Source organism: Camponotus vicinus, unplaced genomic scaffold (genome assembly GCF_025532165.1).
Source record: "Camponotus vicinus isolate PSW18456_S1 unplaced genomic scaffold, iyCamVici1.0 SCAF_2, whole genome shotgun sequence".
In the NCBI taxonomy this organism is placed as follows: domain Eukaryota; kingdom Metazoa; phylum Arthropoda; class Insecta; order Hymenoptera; family Formicidae; genus Camponotus; species Camponotus vicinus.
Window position 1 is genome coordinate 18,905,936 of NW_028141956.1, and position 18,412 is coordinate 18,924,347.

General features: G+C 42.8%; 3 protein-coding genes across 3 annotated transcripts; 1 reads left to right on the top strand and 2 right to left on the bottom strand.

The window, feature by feature from the left end:
• Positions 1-7,477: 7,477 nt before the first annotated feature.
• LOC145967115 (uncharacterized) lies at positions 7,478-8,053 on the top strand. The gene has a single exon (XM_083091777.1). It carries the CDS (start codon positions 7,478-7,480, stop codon positions 8,051-8,053), a length of 576 nt encoding a protein of 191 aa, XP_082947903.1.
• A 4,146-nt stretch (positions 8,054-12,199) lies between these two features.
• On the bottom strand, positions 12,200-13,033 carry LOC145967116 (uncharacterized). The gene has a single exon (XM_083091778.1). The coding sequence runs from the start codon at positions 13,031-13,033 to the stop codon at positions 12,200-12,202; it is 834 nt and encodes a 277-aa protein (XP_082947904.1).
• Positions 13,034-15,005: 1,972 nt separating this feature from the next.
• Positions 15,006-16,092, bottom strand: LOC145967117 (uncharacterized). The gene is made up of 2 exons (XM_083091779.1): positions 15,922-16,092; positions 15,006-15,845 (listed from the first exon to the last, which is right to left on the bottom strand). The coding sequence occupies exons 1-2, from the start codon at positions 16,090-16,092 to the stop codon at positions 15,006-15,008; spliced, it is 1,011 nt and encodes a 336-aa protein (XP_082947905.1).
• Between the last annotated feature and the right edge of the window lie 2,320 nt (positions 16,093-18,412).

Genomic DNA, 18,412 nt, shown 5'->3' on the forward strand with positions numbered 1-18,412 from the left:
CTAAAAACCTATTGTAAAAGCCTTACCTTTTGTAAAATGAATTAACGAGCTCGATGCATGGACAATACTGACAGCTCCGTCGTCCCCACTATCCCCACGCAAGAGCGCGGCCACCACGTCATAGCGCGCTCGAAGAAGAAGGACAGCCATAGCGGCAAGCGGCGGTCGAGCCGCCTACGCCCGGGAGCGCCGCATTCTCCTACCACTGCGGATAGCCGGCACGGAGTAGGGACCAGAGGGTACCTCAGGGAGCGCAGCTCAGTCTTCCGCGCATTTGACCAGGAGCTCTCGAGAAGAAACCAACTAAAGCGATCACGAGCGTATTATAGAACATTTTTCGAGCCAAAAAAGAACTTAGTCGCAGGATATTTTTCCGGACTAAGAACTTAGTCTAGAGAGCAGTCGAATATTATAGTATACTTAAAGAAAATAAAGTGTCTTTGAACCATCACTTGGGTCTTCTGCCAATCATTTGTCACCGGTTCCTCCGACTCTCCTACAGGGACATCGCCGAGGCAGACCGTCCTCCACGGAGATTCATCGCATATCCTGACAGCAGTACTTTTGGGTAAGTACTCGTTTTAATTATTCAATAATTTCCTTTTCATCTCTCGTGATCTGCAACCATCAACCGAATATTATTAATTATTATTTTTGCATGACATATTGAAGAATTTTATTACACATAATAGTCAACAACTTACCTTCATACAATTCCAACGTCTTCTCCTTCTGATAACACGAGTACGTTGATTGCCTTTGAATGTTCAACGCTCAGTCTGTCTTTGGTTTTATCCACAAGAGTGAATCGTCGCCTTCGACTTGTCAATCGATGTGCATTGGGTAGTCTACTCTACTCCTCTGCCGTTTCCGCGAAGAATTTTCTCCAGGGAAATTTCTTTACGGACTCTGTGCCGCTGTGACGTGACGTCTTGCACATCGAAACTTGTCGTAGAGCACGGGACGCGCTCTTTAAGGACCGACTGACACATAGTATGATAACTCTGGTTTAGTATAATATATTAGAGGAATTATTTTATAATAATAAAACTAAACCAGCAGGCACGGTATCCATCTTATATTTAAATATCCCTACACACCCTTCCTTACCACGTCACTGCATGTAAGGTAACTATCTAATAATTTTCTCTTATAATAAATGAGGAGTCGCGATTTCAGAATCTGTCCTGTCTCTTTCTTTAAACCGGTCACGAAACTTTAGATTTACGCGGTACATCCTTTGTTGACAGGTGACCCCTCGAAATTTCCATCGTAAGTATTAGATGCCGCGAAATAATTTCAAATTATCCTTTCAATAGAACAAATTTAAAATTTAAATTATTTCAATAATAGATGGTTAGCGCCCGACGACCAGATCCAATAACTCGCCGCGAATTTCCCTTACAAAATCCAGGTGTAACCCGGCGGGAAATATTTAGACAGCGATTATTACGAGATCGCCCCTCCGTCGCGCGTCAATTATTTATAGATAGGGACGAGATTCCTACCGGAATATCAAGGGCCGCAACCGACCGCGAAGACACACTCTTCGACCTCTCCTTCGCACCCTTGCCCCCGGAGCTTAACCCAGAAACCACCGACGGCAATCTCCCTGCGATACCAGCTAGCGCAGAGTCCGAGGAAGAGGAAATTGAATCTGCGGAATCGGACACATCAAGCGACGCGTCCACAATAATTATTGATTTGGAAGACCGAACGGACGGAATTCCCTTGGGACTGCTCCGCGCTTGGGAGCGAAACGGGGAAATAAGGAGGAGCCCAGCGACGTTGGATCGACGGGTCCAAACTTCACCGCCGCCTAGCCTCCCACGAACCCCAGACTCTTTTCCGGGGTATTCGCCGCCAAATTATTCTCCTGTCTTGCCTGGAGAAGTGGATTTAGATTCCACAAATATCACTCCAAGTGAAGAGGACTTTATAGATTACGAAATTAACCAGCTTCTTGATTATTTAGATAGCGAAGAGTTCCTCGATTCTATTGTCGAACCATAAAATCCTAAATAAACTATACATATATATAAATATATCCAATACATATATATAATTTAATTTCACTAAAATTACCTTACAAACTAATGTAGAAGAACGAGGAAGGATAAAATAAATAAAAAGGAAAAAATAGAATTTATAATATAATAAATTTGCATATTTATTTGTCAACCTTAAATACCTCCGAAAAGAAGCGTCCTATAGATCCTAATCTCTCGGCGTCCCAGGGTATAGCCGGCTTAGCAGGTTGCCCTGAAAAAGAAATAGAGAGATATAATATTGTTCGTCCCTGCACGGTGCGCCCTGCAGAATCGTTGAATAAACGATCGAATAGGACGTAACAGCGTCTAAGCCAATAAGAAGACGCGTATGAATATTAGATACATCACAGAATCTAATTACTGTGATCATACTTCATACAATAACCTAAAAGATCGTCTGGACGAAAAGTTTACCCGAATTTGTACAATAAAATATATAATTATATAAATATATAATAATTTATTTGTAAAGTGTATAATTCGCAATGGTACCTATATCACAGTAAGTATATAAGATTTTGATAATAAAGTAAAATACGTATTATTTTGCACATAACATATACTGTATTTATCGTTGTCTGACTTTTATAAAGTTATGTGTTTAAAAACGTCCTCGTCGTTAAAATTTTACTCGATATTATGTAGTATATATTACGTGTATTATATATTTTGAGTAAAATTTTCCTCGAAAAAGACGTTTTGGAACCCAACTTAATTGCTAATGAAAAATCAGATATTGTATTTGTTTGTTTACTTCTATTTGTGATTTGTATGTATTTGCTTACGCTATAAGTATCGGTTTATTTTTTTCTTAGAAAAGAAAATAGAGTGGGAATAAAAAAGAGGCAGGCAAAGGCAACGTCAGCACAAATAGATTATATGGTCGATTATTTTGTTCAACATCCGCATGTAGCAACAGGGAAATTTGACAGTCTTCATGGAAATTCTGATTTAAGAGGATCTTGGGAGCAATTAGTAGCTGATCTTAACAAAATGGCAAAAGATGGTAAAACCAAAGATGTAAAGTCATGGAAAGCGGTAAAAAAATTAATTTATTTTTCTTTAAAAAAATGTGTTAAATACTACTATAATATTTTAGAAATAATTGTAAATTTAAAAAAATTATTTTAGAAATAATTATAAATTAAAAAAATTTCTTTTAGACATGGCGAGACAATAAAACTGCGGTTTCTCAAAAAGTAGCAAAAATTCGAGCCAATCGAACAGCAACAGGAAATATTGGTAGTCCTCTTTTGAAATTAACTGAGCGAGAAGAAAAAATTTTAGGAATTATGGGTTTTGACTACGTCGAAGGAGTGCAATGTCCTGATGTTTTCCCAGAGGAACAAGTAATAACAATTTATTATATGTGTATATATATATATATATATATATACATACTCAGCAATAATAATTTTAAAATAAAATAATGAAGAGAGATATCTTAGTCAGTGTTGTTTTATTCAGTTAGAAAAGATACGTTTTAACTATATCAAAAAATCGATAAATTTGTTTAGATTGTAAGATACTTATTGTTAGAAATAATATTCAGTTATAATAATGAGCGTCAACAAGACATTGTTTGATTCTTGAATATTTTTTTCAGCCACAAGCAGTAGAATTGCTTTTTCAAGGACAAGAAGAAATTTTAGAGACTGTTCCTGTCACATTCACAATACGGAATAATGATAATACAGTCAATTTTACTGGTTAGTATATTTTATTAAACATACATACTGAGTGTATCACCACAAATAATTATATAAAAATATAAATCAGCGTTGTTCTGAAAATAACACATTCCACTCTATTACTTATATTTTGTTTTAGATTCTGTAATAATACCGAATTTAGAGACAGAAGGCGGCATTAATAGTTGTAAGTCATCTTCGCAAATGAATTTGGAAAGGAGAGAATCACAGGCAAGAAAATCACCAATGGAAGAATCACAAGTGGAAGCAACGCAAACAGAAGAATCACAGGCAGGACAAATGCAAGCGAGAGAATCACAGACAAGAGAGTCACAAGCAAGAGAGTCAAACGCGACAGTTTCGCAGACTCCTAACAGAATACACAGATCTGCTAAAGTTACAAGACGAGGTGAATATCGTTGTATTATAGATATCCATTTTCTTGTAACAATGTACAAATGCTATAATTTTCGTCTATGTCAAAGTTTTTTTCTTTTTAAGGTCGTGAAAGGTTGGGTACGCAGTTGATGGATGCGAGGGATGAGTTTGTTGCAATAACCGATTGTCAAATTACGTGTATGGAGGCAAGATCTTTTATACTATATTTTTCGAATATAAACTTTTTAAAAACGTGATTATAATAATCAAAATGCTTTAAACACTTTTATGTTTTCTTTGTACAGATATTCGCCAAAGCAATGGAAAAAATAGCCCACAATGATCAAGAACGAAATGAAATATTGCATGCTTTGATAGAAAATGAAAAAGCTCGTATGCAAACTTATCTGGATCTAACTGTAATCATAAAAGACTGTATTCAAATTTTAAAACGGCAATAAGCGAAGTATTATGTGATATTTTGTTTTTATATATAAAAGTATTATATAAAATCAACCAAAGAGCTGTGTTATAGTGCTATAGTAATACCTACAGTATTTTTCATTTTAAAATAAAAGTATTTTAACAATATTTTTAAGTATTTTAACAGTATTTTTTTATTTTTCAGTATTTTTTTTTTAATTTGAAGTAAAGTTATTTTTTTGTTCGTATAGTATTGCTAGCAATATATTTGTTACATACTTGAAGCATATCATTTTGACAAGAAAAATAAAAAAATTTTGAAAATATTACAACGAAAACATTGTATCATCCTATCATCATCTAAACAAATGCGTGCATGCGCATATACACCCAGCATACACATATGCATACATATGATATATTAATTACTTTTATTCATCTTGAACGCGTTCTTCTGCATCACGAAAATTGGGAAATCTTTCCCGCATAATTTGTTGTTGAATTCTTTGAGCCACAACACGTGGCCCTCTTTGAGCTAAATCTTCCTCAACATTTATAAGATATCCACCATTTCCGTTTTGACGACCAGCATTCTCATTTTGTTGATCGACAGCTATCGGTTCTTGAAAATCTTCAAAAGGTAAACGATGTTGAATTCTCATATTATGAAGTACTGCACATGCATTAACTATTCTAGCCGCAAATGCTGGTTCGTACATTAATACACGCTGATAAGAAAGACATCTCCATACAGCTTTTAAAACACCAAAGAAACGTTCAACAACATTTCTTGCCTTGCAATGCTGCTGCGTGTATTGAAACTGATGGGTGTTTTCAGGAAAATCGGCCAAAGGTGTCATAAGCCATGGTTCCAGTGGATAACCAGCATCACTTAATGTAAAATATTTCAGTTTATGTGACAAACTACTTCAAAGTGCAAATGTTTTCATTTATCAAAACCCACCGATCAGCCAAGTTCTCCGTTCTCCTCTGTTATAATGAAATTCCATGGCACGACGAATTGGAGAAATGCTCCAAATGTACGCATCGTTTCGTGCACCTGGATATCTCGGATATTTAATATTTTCATATCTGGATCAACAATCTGAAAGCATAAAAGTACATGATGTTACATTCAACCAAACAATTTATGACAAAAGAACTGTAATTATATATACTTATGTTAGCTATTTTATACTTACAGCTTGCACATTTAGGGAATGATTACCATGGTGATTAATAAAGGCTTCTTCATGTTCATGAGGTGCTATAATATTTACAAAAGTGCAATCTATAGCACCTATGGCTCCCTCAAATGATTGTGCAGTAATTGAGAACTTTTCACGTGCTCGCTGTCGCTCCTCTTCAGTCATTGGGAATTTCACCCATCTACGCAATAAGCGCTGATTAATCGCATCAGTCACGAGATGTAGACAACGACTTGTTGTTGTCTGACTAACATTAAATTGAAACTGATTGCCGACACTTCTTTGATAGCTACTTTGAGCATAAAATTGTATGGTAATCAATACCTATAATAACCATTTCATCTTAATAAATTTTAATTCGAAGGAATTACATTCTAATACTTCGTAAATATTTTGTTTTAGTATATTCTTTTAGTGAATATTTTTGATTTTTATTTTAAGTATGCATAAAAAAAATTAATCTACAATTAATCTACAATAAAGATATATTGCTGAAATCTTGCCAAAAATTTCAAAATTTGTATTAAATAATGTGATTTTAAAATGAAACTATTTATACTCTTTTATGTAAAAAATATTAATCAAATTCAACATTATAAAGTTGATTACAATACTTTTTTAATTACCTTTATTTCTGGCTCTAAGCCACTAATTCGTTTATTTCGTATATCGGCTCGTATTTCATTTGTAATGTGAATTATTAGTTCTGGAATAAGACGAAAATAGACAATAAATTCATTTCTTGGGAGATGAAAAGGATTTTGAGCATCTCGAAGCCGTCTTCTCTCTACACGTCTTTCTGTCCGACTCTATCTATACTCTTTCCATCAAAAACGCCAATTCCCATATTAAATATTCAAGGGCCATATTCACTGCAAATTAGTTTTAATTTAAGTATATATGTATAATGCGTGTGGTGTGTAAAAGTTTATAATAGTTTGGTTTCATAGAGTTGGTGACTCACATCTTAATATCAGCTCATAATGTGATAATATCATTTGTCATATCATTTAATTGTTATTTTTACATGCGTTAATTACTAAATATTGTTTGTTTTAATTATGCCACAGAAAATACTTCAGTTTAAGGTGTGTTTAGTTGAAACAAATATTTAATAATTAACGCATGTAAAAATAATAATTAAATCATATGACAAATATGATATTATTATCATAATATGATATTGAGATGTGGACATATATCTATGAAATCAATTATAATACACACTTTTTATTATTATAAACTTTTACTTACCTTGATTGTTTTAGATGGTACAATTCTCAATAAGTTCAAGTAGTGATTGTATGAATACTTTTATGCACATGCATTATATAATACAATATTATATAATATCTAAACGTTCCTAATTACTTATGACAATTGTCGTTATGTAATAGCGAGGGGTAATGGACTTCTCGCTATGATAACGTTGCATAACGAAAACTTACCGACGTTTTTCGGTATCAATAGCAACGAAAATTGTTAACATTAGTTTACAGAATCACATTTGTCGTTACAATGATATCTCGTTATATAACGAAACAAAAATTGTCGTTATGACCACGTAACGACTGAATAACGAATTACAGAATCGCGCTACTGGCAGGATGGCCCCCCCTGGAGCTTCTCGCTTCAATGTATGCCGAAGTATATCGGTGCGAGCGGGAGGCTCTAGGGACCATAAGTGGAAGGCTGCCGCCCAAGGCCAAGAAGATCATCCGGATCCATGCCCGGCGGTCAATGTTGGAGAGGTGGAACACTCTCCTCTCCGACCCGCGTACAGCGGGTCAGAGGACCGTCGGGGCCCTGTCTTTCCAAGTGGATCGACAGGGCTCAGGGGGAGGTTAAATTTCGGTTGACGCAGGTGCTGACGGGGCATGGTTGTTTCGGCAAGTACCTGCGTCAAATCAATCGGGAACCCACCACGGCATGCCACCACTGCCCCATCCTGTGTGACACGGCGCAACACACCCTCGAACACTGCGAGGCGTGGTGCGAGCAGCGCCGTGCACTCAGGGTGGTGGCCGGGGAGGACCTCTCGCTGCCGGTCTTGGTAGCCAAGATGGTCGGCAGCGAGGAGGTGTGGAGGGCTGTCGTCGCCTTTTGCGAGGAGGTGGTGCTGCAAAAGGAGACGGCGGAGCGTATCCGTCGGGAATTGGCAGCGCCACCAACACCGGCGGGGGGCGGCGGCAGCGGTCGCGGACAGCAGCGACGAAGAGGAGGGGGACGAGGGGGTTGTACGAACACTCCCTTCCATCCCCTCCGGCCCCAGCAGTCAAGAGGAGCCAGAGACTCGCGTTGAGGGGGGCTATGTCCCTCCCAACACAGGGGAGATGAGACGCGGGGGGAGGCAGCGTAACGCCTCCCCCGTAGCCTACTCCCCACGCGAGCGCCGATCTGCATCCAAGCGGGATGGCGAGGAGGTGAGAAGAGGACTAGTCCCTTCTCCCTCCTCACAACGTCAGAGGAGCGGCGTTGGAAGAGGAGAGGGAGCTACGGCTCCCTCGAGCCTGAACAAAGGGCGGAGTTAGCAGTTGAAGGTGGGGACCGAGTACCCCCCCTGGAATGCATGGGGGGCGTCCGCGGACGCCCCGCTGTGTGATTCCCTCTGGACCCGGTCGCTGAGGGCGGGGGCCCGAGGCGACCAGGCGGATCCACGAGGAAAGTGGGAGGATGGTATGGCCCCATCCCCCCACAGTTAGGAAGGAGGGGGGAGGGCTACGCCCTCCCCCGGGATGGAGACCCGGCGGTCAGCACCAAAAAGGCCGCCGAGTCCTAAGCGCGGAGGAGAGACCAGTCGGGGATACCGATGAATTGCATCAGCCAGTCCCGGGTCCCCGCCTGCCCCTCCAGACGCGCGGAAGGCCATCCCTGGGGTTTTAGTGGGTAAACCGGCGTTTATGGTCGGGAGTCCCGCATAACCCCCGCCCCTCCCCCGAGGGTGCGGGGGTATGCATAAAGCATTTCCCCAGGATTACCAAAAAAAAAAGGGGGAGTTAAGACAGGTCACCCAAAGTACAGCTAACGGACGCGGATTGGCGTTACGCGAGGCCAAAGAAACGGTCGATTTGGTCCCAGGTCGCGGATATCGTTGTCGGGTAAGGAATACGGCTAGGAAGTGAAACCGTGAAGGCGGTTGTTCTTTATTCGTTCCAGAAGCCGTGAAAACGGCTGTTATCCCAAGAGCCGTGAAAACGGCTGTCGTCCAGGAGCCGTAGAAACGGTTGTCGTTCGGGAGACGTGGAAACGGCTGACGTCCAGGAGCCGTGAAGACGGCTGTCGTCCAGGACCCATGGAAACGGTCGTCGTCCAGGAGCCATGGAAACGGCTATTTGGTCAGGAGCCGTGAGAACGGCTATTCGGTCAGGAGCCGTGAAAACGGCTGTTCGGTCTTCGAGGATGAGCCGGACAGTTCCGGATGTCGGTTGCAACCGACCGAGTACGAGAGCGCCCGTACCCTGGACCGGATTGTCCGTGGCTCGACGGGATGCTTCTGGTTGTCGAGTGCACCCGACCGGGCATAGTAGCGACCGTGCTCTGGACCAGAGCAAGGATAGGAGCTCGGTAAGCTTCGAATGCCCAGAGTGCGCCCTGTGGCTTCGAGCGACCCGAGAGTCGGGACAGGAATAGGTCTCGATCTGCTGGAGCGACCGCCTTATATACCCGGCTGGTTACCCCCACGCGATATCCCCACACGGTCATGCGTGTTGCAGTGAGGTAGGTCGCGACTCTCAATCGGCGGCTCTTAATCCGCGGCTCGGTCGAGGTGCTCAATCGGCGGCACTTAGCGCCAACTTGGCGCGAGCGTGGTTTCGTAGTCCGCTCTAGTAACGGCAGGGCCGTTACAAATGTTTCAGACAAAAGTTGTATGGTTTCGAGGGGGAAATAAGATGGTGCCATTAGTTTGACCTTGAAGAGTTACCTGAAGGTCACGTGAAGGTTACCTCCAACTTTTTAAATGGGACACCCTATATGTTTTTACATACTCTTATAGCTCATCTCGAGAGCTTTCCAAAACACTATAATTAAGTTAGTTTTCATTAAGTACTTTCCGAGTTATGAGGCTTGAAATCATTTCTTAATTTTATCCTTAATTTTATCCCTATTCTTTATTTTACATAAACCGTAAAATATCTTGTAAAATATTCATTTTTCGATTATCTTACCTTAATACTTTTATGTACAACATAATGAGAGGAATCAATTTGTGTAAAGAAAACACAGTTATTTTTAAGAAAAAATATGTAATTTGCAATTAACAATTCCATATTTTTTCTTCGAAACAACTATGTGTTTTCTTTATACCAATTGATTCCTCTCATTATTTTGTACATATAAGTATTAAGGTAAGATAATCGAAAAATGAATATTTTACAAGATATTTTACGGATTATGTAAAATTAAGAAATTATTTCAAGCCTTATAACTCAATAAGTACTTAAGGGGAAAATATTTTATTATAGTGTTTTGGAAATCTCTCTTCAAATAGCTCTTCAAGGTCAAACCGATGGTACCCTCTTATGGCCCTCTCGAAACCATACAACTTTTGTCTGAAACATTTTTGTCTTAAACTTATGGATTTTGAGATATTTCAGTGCGTAGATGAAAATGGCCTACCCTGTATATATAGGGTGTCGCAGATCACCCGTATCAGCCGAATATCTCAAAAACTGAGCGCGGCAGACAAAAATATTTCAGACGAAAGATGTAAGGTTTCAAGTAACGCATTACATGGCGATAGTTTGACCTTGAAGAGGTATTTGAAGGTCACGTGAAGGTCACCGTCAATTTCTTAAATGGAACTCACTATTTTTTATTGCATATTCTTGTAGCTTATCTCGAGGGCTTTCCAAAACACTATAATTAAGTATCTTTTCGTTAAGTATTTTTTGAGTTATAAGGCTTGAAATCATTTCTTAATTTTACATAAACCGTAAAATATCTTGTAAAATATTCATTTTTCGATTATCTTACCTTGATACTTTTATGTACAAAATAATGAGAGGAATATATATATATATATATATATATATATATATATAACTGTAAACATAGGTTAAGATTTACTAAATGAAAAACTTATTCTGATTACATAGTGTAGTTCTGCCTCTCCTTCTCCCAACCCTGACATCGGCGAGCCGATCCGCGGCGACGGGAAAGGTGCCCCGTTACAAATTCTTGAATTAAACTACAATGTCTATATACGATACCTTTTTTTAATATAAAATTAATTTAATATAAAGTTAATTATTCTTTGTAGCATATTTACTCTGTCAACTCTTATATTATTTTTTACACTCCAATTATTTATTATTGATAAATGTGTAACGATGCGTCCATGCACCGTATGGGATCGTGCGGTGGTAGTCGCTCTATCACCGCCCGTGTGTTCGTAATTTCACCGCTAAGGGAAGACAGTGATTCCCTAGTGCTGTGTATGTTCGCACGCTCGTCGGGTGAAGGATCCGCTGAATTGAAGAGAGAGTGTGATCTATATACAATTTATTCAAGTCTATTTACAATGGTCCTGATAAGGACCGTTTATATGCGAGCGTTCTCGGTAGGAGATTCGTGGGGTCGTCTTGGTAAATTTTATTGGCCCCCAGGAGTGGTTGTTATTCTCGTCCACGAGGCTTCCGGTCAGCTCGGTCTGCGTAGCTGTCGTAGTGGTGTTCGCTTCCCAGTGGGAATCCGATTGGGTGCCTTGCTCTGTGGTTAAGCTGCCTGCCTGCGTTCCCCTGTGGATGCGGCTTAAGGGATTGGTTTGCGTCCCTTGAGTCGTCCTTGTCTGTGGTGAAGGAGGCAGTGGTGATAGCGGCTTGGGGACCGTTCAAGGTCCAGTTGGCGAGGTATATCGCCGGATACGTATGTCCCAGGTTTCCAAGAGTTGACGAGGAGACCTGGTGAAGCGTGGAGGCTCCACCGTAATTGGCCGCAAGACCCACGGCAGAAGCTTGAAGGAGACTCGTCTCTCCGGTTCTGCGCCTCCTCTCCACGGCTGCTGTATCGGCCCGGGTGATCGGGGCGTAGACACTGGCCGTGGTAGTCGATTCCGCCGGTGACGAATGTCGTCGAGGCGTAAGCCTTGTTGCCGAAAAGTTACACGTAGTCGAAGACTCCGATTTCAAAGGAGTTTCTGCAGCTACTGGTCTTTTACTGAGCGATCGCACTCTGAGACTTAGTGAGCTGAGACTCGATGTTCCGTCGCTGCGTTCGGCCTTATATACAGAGGCTGCCGGGCTTCACTTATGCGAAACGGTTTGCCCTCATTGCCATCTGTAGGCCGGCCTGCGATTTAGCTCGGAGGAATCCCCAAGTTGTTCGCGCTACCGTGCGCATATCGTACGCGCGGGCTGCCGTGTGGTAGGCGCCCAGTGTAGTATGCCGGTGCGCTATTATGGCGTATGGCAAGACGCCACAGGAACCCTCTGGTTGTATGAAAGTCCGTCTAGACTGCTGAGAAGCGGACTGGTGGTCGGATTGGCCGTCCTGATTTAGTGACTTTCTTGGCTTCCTTGTCCAGGAGTATGATTCTCGCTTCCTTCTTGTGATTGTCGTCTAGCTGGTTCTTGTTGATAGTATCGTCTTCGAGGATGTACGCCGGTTTGAATCTGTCCATGGATATGCGTATTGGCTTTCCTCTTATTCGTAGTTTGAACGTCTTTTCTACCCTGCTTATGACTTCGTATGGTCCGTCGTAGGGTGATTGCAACGTTCCTGTTGGTGTATTATGGCGGATGAAGACTTGTGGTGTAGTAGTCATATCCTTAAATACGAATGTAGCTCGTTGTCCATGACGTTTCACTTGTGGTCGCAATTGGTCCATGGACCTTCGTAATTTGGTGACGTAGTCGTATTCATCCGTGTTCTCTTTTTGTTTCTGGCTTTGGAGGAACTGGCCTGGTAAGCGGATAGGTTCGCCGTAGACCATTTCGGCTGAAGTTGCTCCTATGTCTTCCTTCCAAGCAGCCCTGATGCCTAACAGTATTACAGGCAGAACCTTGGTCCATGCTTCCGTCTCGTGGCATTTAATGGATGCCTTTAATTGGCGATGAAAGCGTTCCACCATTCCGTTGGCTTGTGGATGATAGACTGTTGTCCTTATATGCTGAATTCCTGTTAGTTGTGTCAGGCGTCGGAATAATTCTGCTTCGAATTCACGGCCCTGGTCCGTCGTAATTCGTGCTGGGATTGGGGGCCGAATCATGTTATCCAGTCTGCGAATATGTGTCTGGCAATGGTTTCTGATGTAATGTCTTGCACAGGTATTGCTTCGGCCCATCGCGTTAATCGATCCACCATGGTGAGGCAATAGCGGAATCCTTCCGATATTGGTAACGGGCCAACGATATCTGCATGTATATGCTGGAATCGCTGCGTCGGATGGTCGATTTTTCCGATTGTTGTGTGGTTGTGTCTGGTTATTTTAACACTGGATGCATGTTCGAGCCCATTGTATACAATCTTGCTGGATTCCTGGCCAGATGTAACGTTGTTTTACCAGCTTGGTGGACGTTCTGATCCCTGGATGTGCCAATCCGTGCAGAGATAGAAATGCTTGTTTCCTTAGACTATTTAGAACGTATGGCCTTATGATCGGAGTACTTGTGTCGCATGCTACCGTATCTGTTGATCCGGGTATCGGTATTTGTGTTAGTTTTATCTTGTCTGCGTCGTTCAGGATATCCAACAATTCCTTGTCTTTCTTTTGTTCTTGTGCCAACGTTTCTAATTGTAGTGCCTGTTGTATTGTTTCCACCCTTGATAATGCGTCAGCCACGGTATTATTTTTGCCCTCGACGTGTCGTATGTCCGTTGTGAATTGCGCTATGTACTCGAGGTGCCGTGCTTGGCGCGGTGAGCTATGAAGTGGATCTTGTTTGAAGGCTTGTACGATTGGCTTATGGTCTGTGTACACAGTGAAGGTTCTTCCTTCCAGCAAGTGTCTATAGTGTTTAATGGCAGTGTAGATGGCTAGTAACTCGCGGTCGTATGGGTTGTATTTTACTTGGACGTTACTGAGTTTTTTACTCAGAAAAGCCAGTGGTTGCCATCCTTCCTTCATTCGCTGCTGTATTACTGCCCCTATAGCCGTTGATGATGCATCAGTGGTGACTGCAAGTTCGGCTGTAGGATCAGGGTGTGATAACAGCGTTGCTCTCGATAGACTTTCTTTACACCGCTCGAATGCCTGGTCCATTCGATTGGTTTCTTTCCTTTTGAATGTGGGCCTTTCAATGCGTCGTTGAGTTTAGCTTGGTATTTTGCTGTTGCTGGGATCAATCTCCTGTAGAAGTTGATAGTTCCCAGGAATTGACGTAACTGCTTCGTGTTGGTAGGCTTCGGAAAGTTTTTGATAGCCTTAATTTTCTCTGGCAGGGGTTGAGTGCCCTTTTCTGAAACTAGGTATCCCAGGAATTGTACATCAGTTGCTCCTAGGATGCATTTGGCTGCATTTACTTTGATGCCGTATTCGCTGAGTTGAGCGAACAATTGGCGCAGGTGATTTTTATGTTCCTCCTTGGATGTTGATGCTACGAGTATATCGTCGATATACGCATAGCAGAAGTCTAGGCCTTCATTCACGAATCGTTGGAACGTTTGCGCTGCGTTGCGAAGACCGAACGGCATGTATAGGTACTCAAAAAGTCCAAATGGTGTTGTTATTACCGTCTTTGGTACATCCTCTTCCCGCACAGGGATCTGGTTATAAGCTCGCACTAGGTCGATCGTACTGAATATCTTCCTCTGGTGGAGTGCCTGCGCGAAGTCTTCTATGTATGGGATTGGATACCTATCAGGTATCGTTCTTGCGTTGAGCCTTCTATAATCTCCGCAGGGTCGCCATGTGTTGTCCTTCTTAGGTACCATGTGTAGTGGAGAAGACCACGGACTTTTCGATGGTCGTATGATTCCTTCCTGTAACAGGAGATTGAATTCTGCTTTGGCTGCTTGTAATTTGTCAGGGGCTAGCCTACGTGGCTTGCTGGCTTCTGGTTGGCCTGGCGTCACATGTATGTGATGTTGTGTGGCGTGGTTGATGCTGCTATTGGCCTTGACCGGTCTGGTGATGTCAAATATTCCGCTAATATTTGGTGGAAGTTTGTCTCCCCTAGCACCGTCTTTATTGATGTGACCTGGGTATAGCATCTGGAACCTGCTGCTGTGAGTCCTGTCTTTCCGTCCCTTAGTTTGGCTCTCTTCATATCGGGCAGAAGATCATAACGTGCCAGGAAAGCAGATCCAATGATAGGCTATCCCACGTTGGCGATAATGAATCGCCACGGAAAGGCTCGCCTTAAGCCTAGGTCCGGTTGTATTGTTATGAATCCGTACGTGGTTATCCTTGAACCATTTGCAGCGTAGAGTTCGTAATTCATGGGGCGTTGTCTGGTCCGTGTCATAGCGTATGGGTAGACGCTGACGTCTGATTCGATATCTATCAGGTATTTGATTTGCGTATGACGGTCTGTCACATAGAGGCGACACGGTCCAGGGCTGCTGTCATTGGTCGCCATCAATGATCGTCCTTCTCGTTTCCTTGAAACGTGCAAGGTTTGGTGCACTTTTTGGCTTCTTCGCCGAATCGTCGTGTGATAATAGCAGATGCCGTCTTTCTTAGGTGTCTTGCTTCTTCCTCTGTCTCTTGATCGACTCCTTGCTCGCTCTCGACCTCGTTGGAATCCCTTGGCCATTTTTGACATCTGTTGTGTGAGGGTGGCCACTTGCTTGGTTAATGCCTCCATTTGCGCTGCCCAAGTGTTTTGTGGTCCTCCATTTGCTGCTGTCTGCTCCGTGATCAACACCAGGACTCGGCTATTCACCTCATGTATGCGATCAGCCTGTTCAGCCACATCTTGTAGCTTGTCATCCTTCCGCGTTGCCAGGATAGCCTGCGTAGTTGATGGTAGTCGTCCCAACCAGAGTGTCTTCAACAGCTCGGGTGTTACCGCTGTTCCGGCCAGAGTGCTTAGGTGCCGTAAGAACTGCGAAGGTTTTCTGTCTCCGAGCTCCTCTCTTTCGAGTAGTTGTCGGATCCGCTGCTCTTGAGTATCTGTTAGACGCTGAATGAGCGCGCTCTTTATAGCGGCATACTTGTTCGTGAAAGGGGGGGCGTGTTATGACGTCTTTGATTTCCCTCGCTTGTTTAGGCTCTAGCTTAGAAAGTACGTAACTGTACTTGGTGTCGTCATCGCTGACTCCTCCGAGAGCGAATTGTCCCTCAATTTGCGCGAACCAGAGTTCTGGATCTTCGGGCCAGAAGGCAGGGATTCGTACGGCTATTCGACTGACACTCGTTTCTTTTTCGTCTAGCATGATCGTTGTATCCTTCTTTGGCATCTTCCTTCAGTAGCGTTTCTCTGTCGGGGTCACCAATTATGGAGTCGTGCGGTGGTAGTCGCTCTATCACCGCCCATGTGTTCGTAATTTCGCCGCTAAGGGAAGACAGTGATTCCCTAGTGCTGTGTATGTTCGCACGCTCGCCGGGTGAAGGATCCGCTGAATTGAAGAGAGAGTGTGATCTATATACAGTTTATTCAAGTCTATTTACAATGGTCCTGATAAGGACCGTTTATATGCGAGCGTTCTCGGTAGGAGATTCGTGAGGTCGTCTTGGTAAATTTTATTGGCCCCCAGGAGTGGTTGTTATTCTCGTCCACGAGGCTTCCGGTCAGCTCGGTCTGCGTAGCTGTCGTAGTGGTGTTCGCTTCCCAGTGGGAATCCGATTGGGTGCCTTGCTCTGTGGTTAAGCTGCCTGCCTGCGTTCCCCTGTGGACGCGGCTTAAGGGATTGGTTTGCGTCCCTTGAGTCGTCCTTATCTGTGGTGAAGGAGGCAGTGGTGATAGCGGCTTGGGGACCGTCCAAGGTCCAGTTGGCGAGGTATATCGCCGGATACGTATGTCCCAGGTTTCCAGGAGTTGACAAGGAGGCCTGGTGAAGCGTGAAGGCTCCAACGTAATTGGCCGCAAGATCCACGGCAGAAGCTTGAAGGAGACTCGTCTCTCCGGTCCTGCGCCTCCTCTCCACGGCTGCTGTATCGGCCCGGGTGATCGGGGCGTAGACACTGGCCGTGGTAGTCAACTCCGCCGGTGACGAATGTCGTCGAGGCGTAAGCAGTGTTCCGATTAGGGATTCCGTGCGCGCGCATGTACGGCTCTGCGCATGCGCGATCATGAGATTGCAGTAATGTACACGCACCGGGCACCATGTCATTCCTGCTGGTAGTGCTGGTGCGTATACAAGTGTACAAGCATACGTGTACATACAAGCATACGTGTTTACGTGTATAGTTTTGGCGGGACGTTATGACAGGAGAGGGTTAAGAAAGATCAATAGGAAGATCAATAAGATGTAATAGGATCAATTTGAGGTGTGTTTATTATTATAAATTATAATGGACGGTTATATACAAAAAGGAGCCGTAAAAAATCGAGTCAGACTTTTTCTAACATCATGGTTAGATAACATTTTTAAAGGATGGTTGGCTCGCCATCCTACGGAAGATAATGCTTTATGTCTTGCATGCAATAAAACCATCACATGTTTTAAAGCAAACTTAGTTCGTCATTCACAATCGGTCCAACATTTGGAACAATTAAATAAAAATAAAAAAATTTAAATGTCAATGTTTCGGACAGTAACAACAATAGAGTAACTTTATCACACATAGAGAAAGTGAAACGCGTAGAGATAAAATTAGCAGCATATTTTGCTGAACACAATATTTCTTTTTATTCCGCGGATCATTTAGTTCCACTGTTGAAAGATATCTGTGCAGAGCCTAAAGTTGTGTTAGATCTTTCACTAGCTCGAGATAAATGCACAAATGTTGTTACTAAAATAATTGCAAAACGCGAAGTGCAAAAGCTTACTGAATATATTCAAAATTGTAAATTTTTAATTTTAATAGACGAAAGTACTGATATTTCCGATACTAAAGTTATGTGTATTCTTGTACAATATGTGTCACCTTTAACAAAAAGAGTAACAACGCAATTATTAGATTTATTATCTTTAGACGCAACAGATTGTTCCGTAAACAAAATTTTTGAAATTTTTAAAATTATGCTTGAAAAAAAAGAAATTCCTTTACAAAATATTGTTGAAATGTGATAATGCATCTGTAATGATTGGCTGCAATAATTCTTTTATGTCGCGTTTAAAATTAGAAATTCCGGGTCTTTGTTGTATTAAATTGTATTTGCCATTCATATGCGCTTATAGCAAGTAGAGCTTGTGAAAAACTTCCTGAAACTTGTGAAAATTTGCTTCGAGGAATTGCTAATTATATCTCAGGTAGTGCAAAGAGATGCTGCGGGATCCCACAGGGATCGGTACTTGGCCCCTTATTGTGGGACCTTGCCTTCGATAGCGTCCTTCGCCTTCCTATCCCCCGAGGCTGCCCCGTCGTCTGCTGCGCGGACGACACGTTAGTGGTGGCTACGGGGGAGGAATGGGGGAACACCACCGCCCGGGCCGAGATGGCAGTGGCATGCGTGGTGCGCAGAATAGCCGATCTGGGTCTGAGGGTGGCTGCCCATAAAACGGAGGCGCTGGGCTTTTATGCGCACGCCTCCAAAAAGCCACCCGAGATCAGACTCCGGATCGGCGATACCTCAGTCCTGGTGGAAGACCGGATAAAGTATCTCGGTCTCCTACT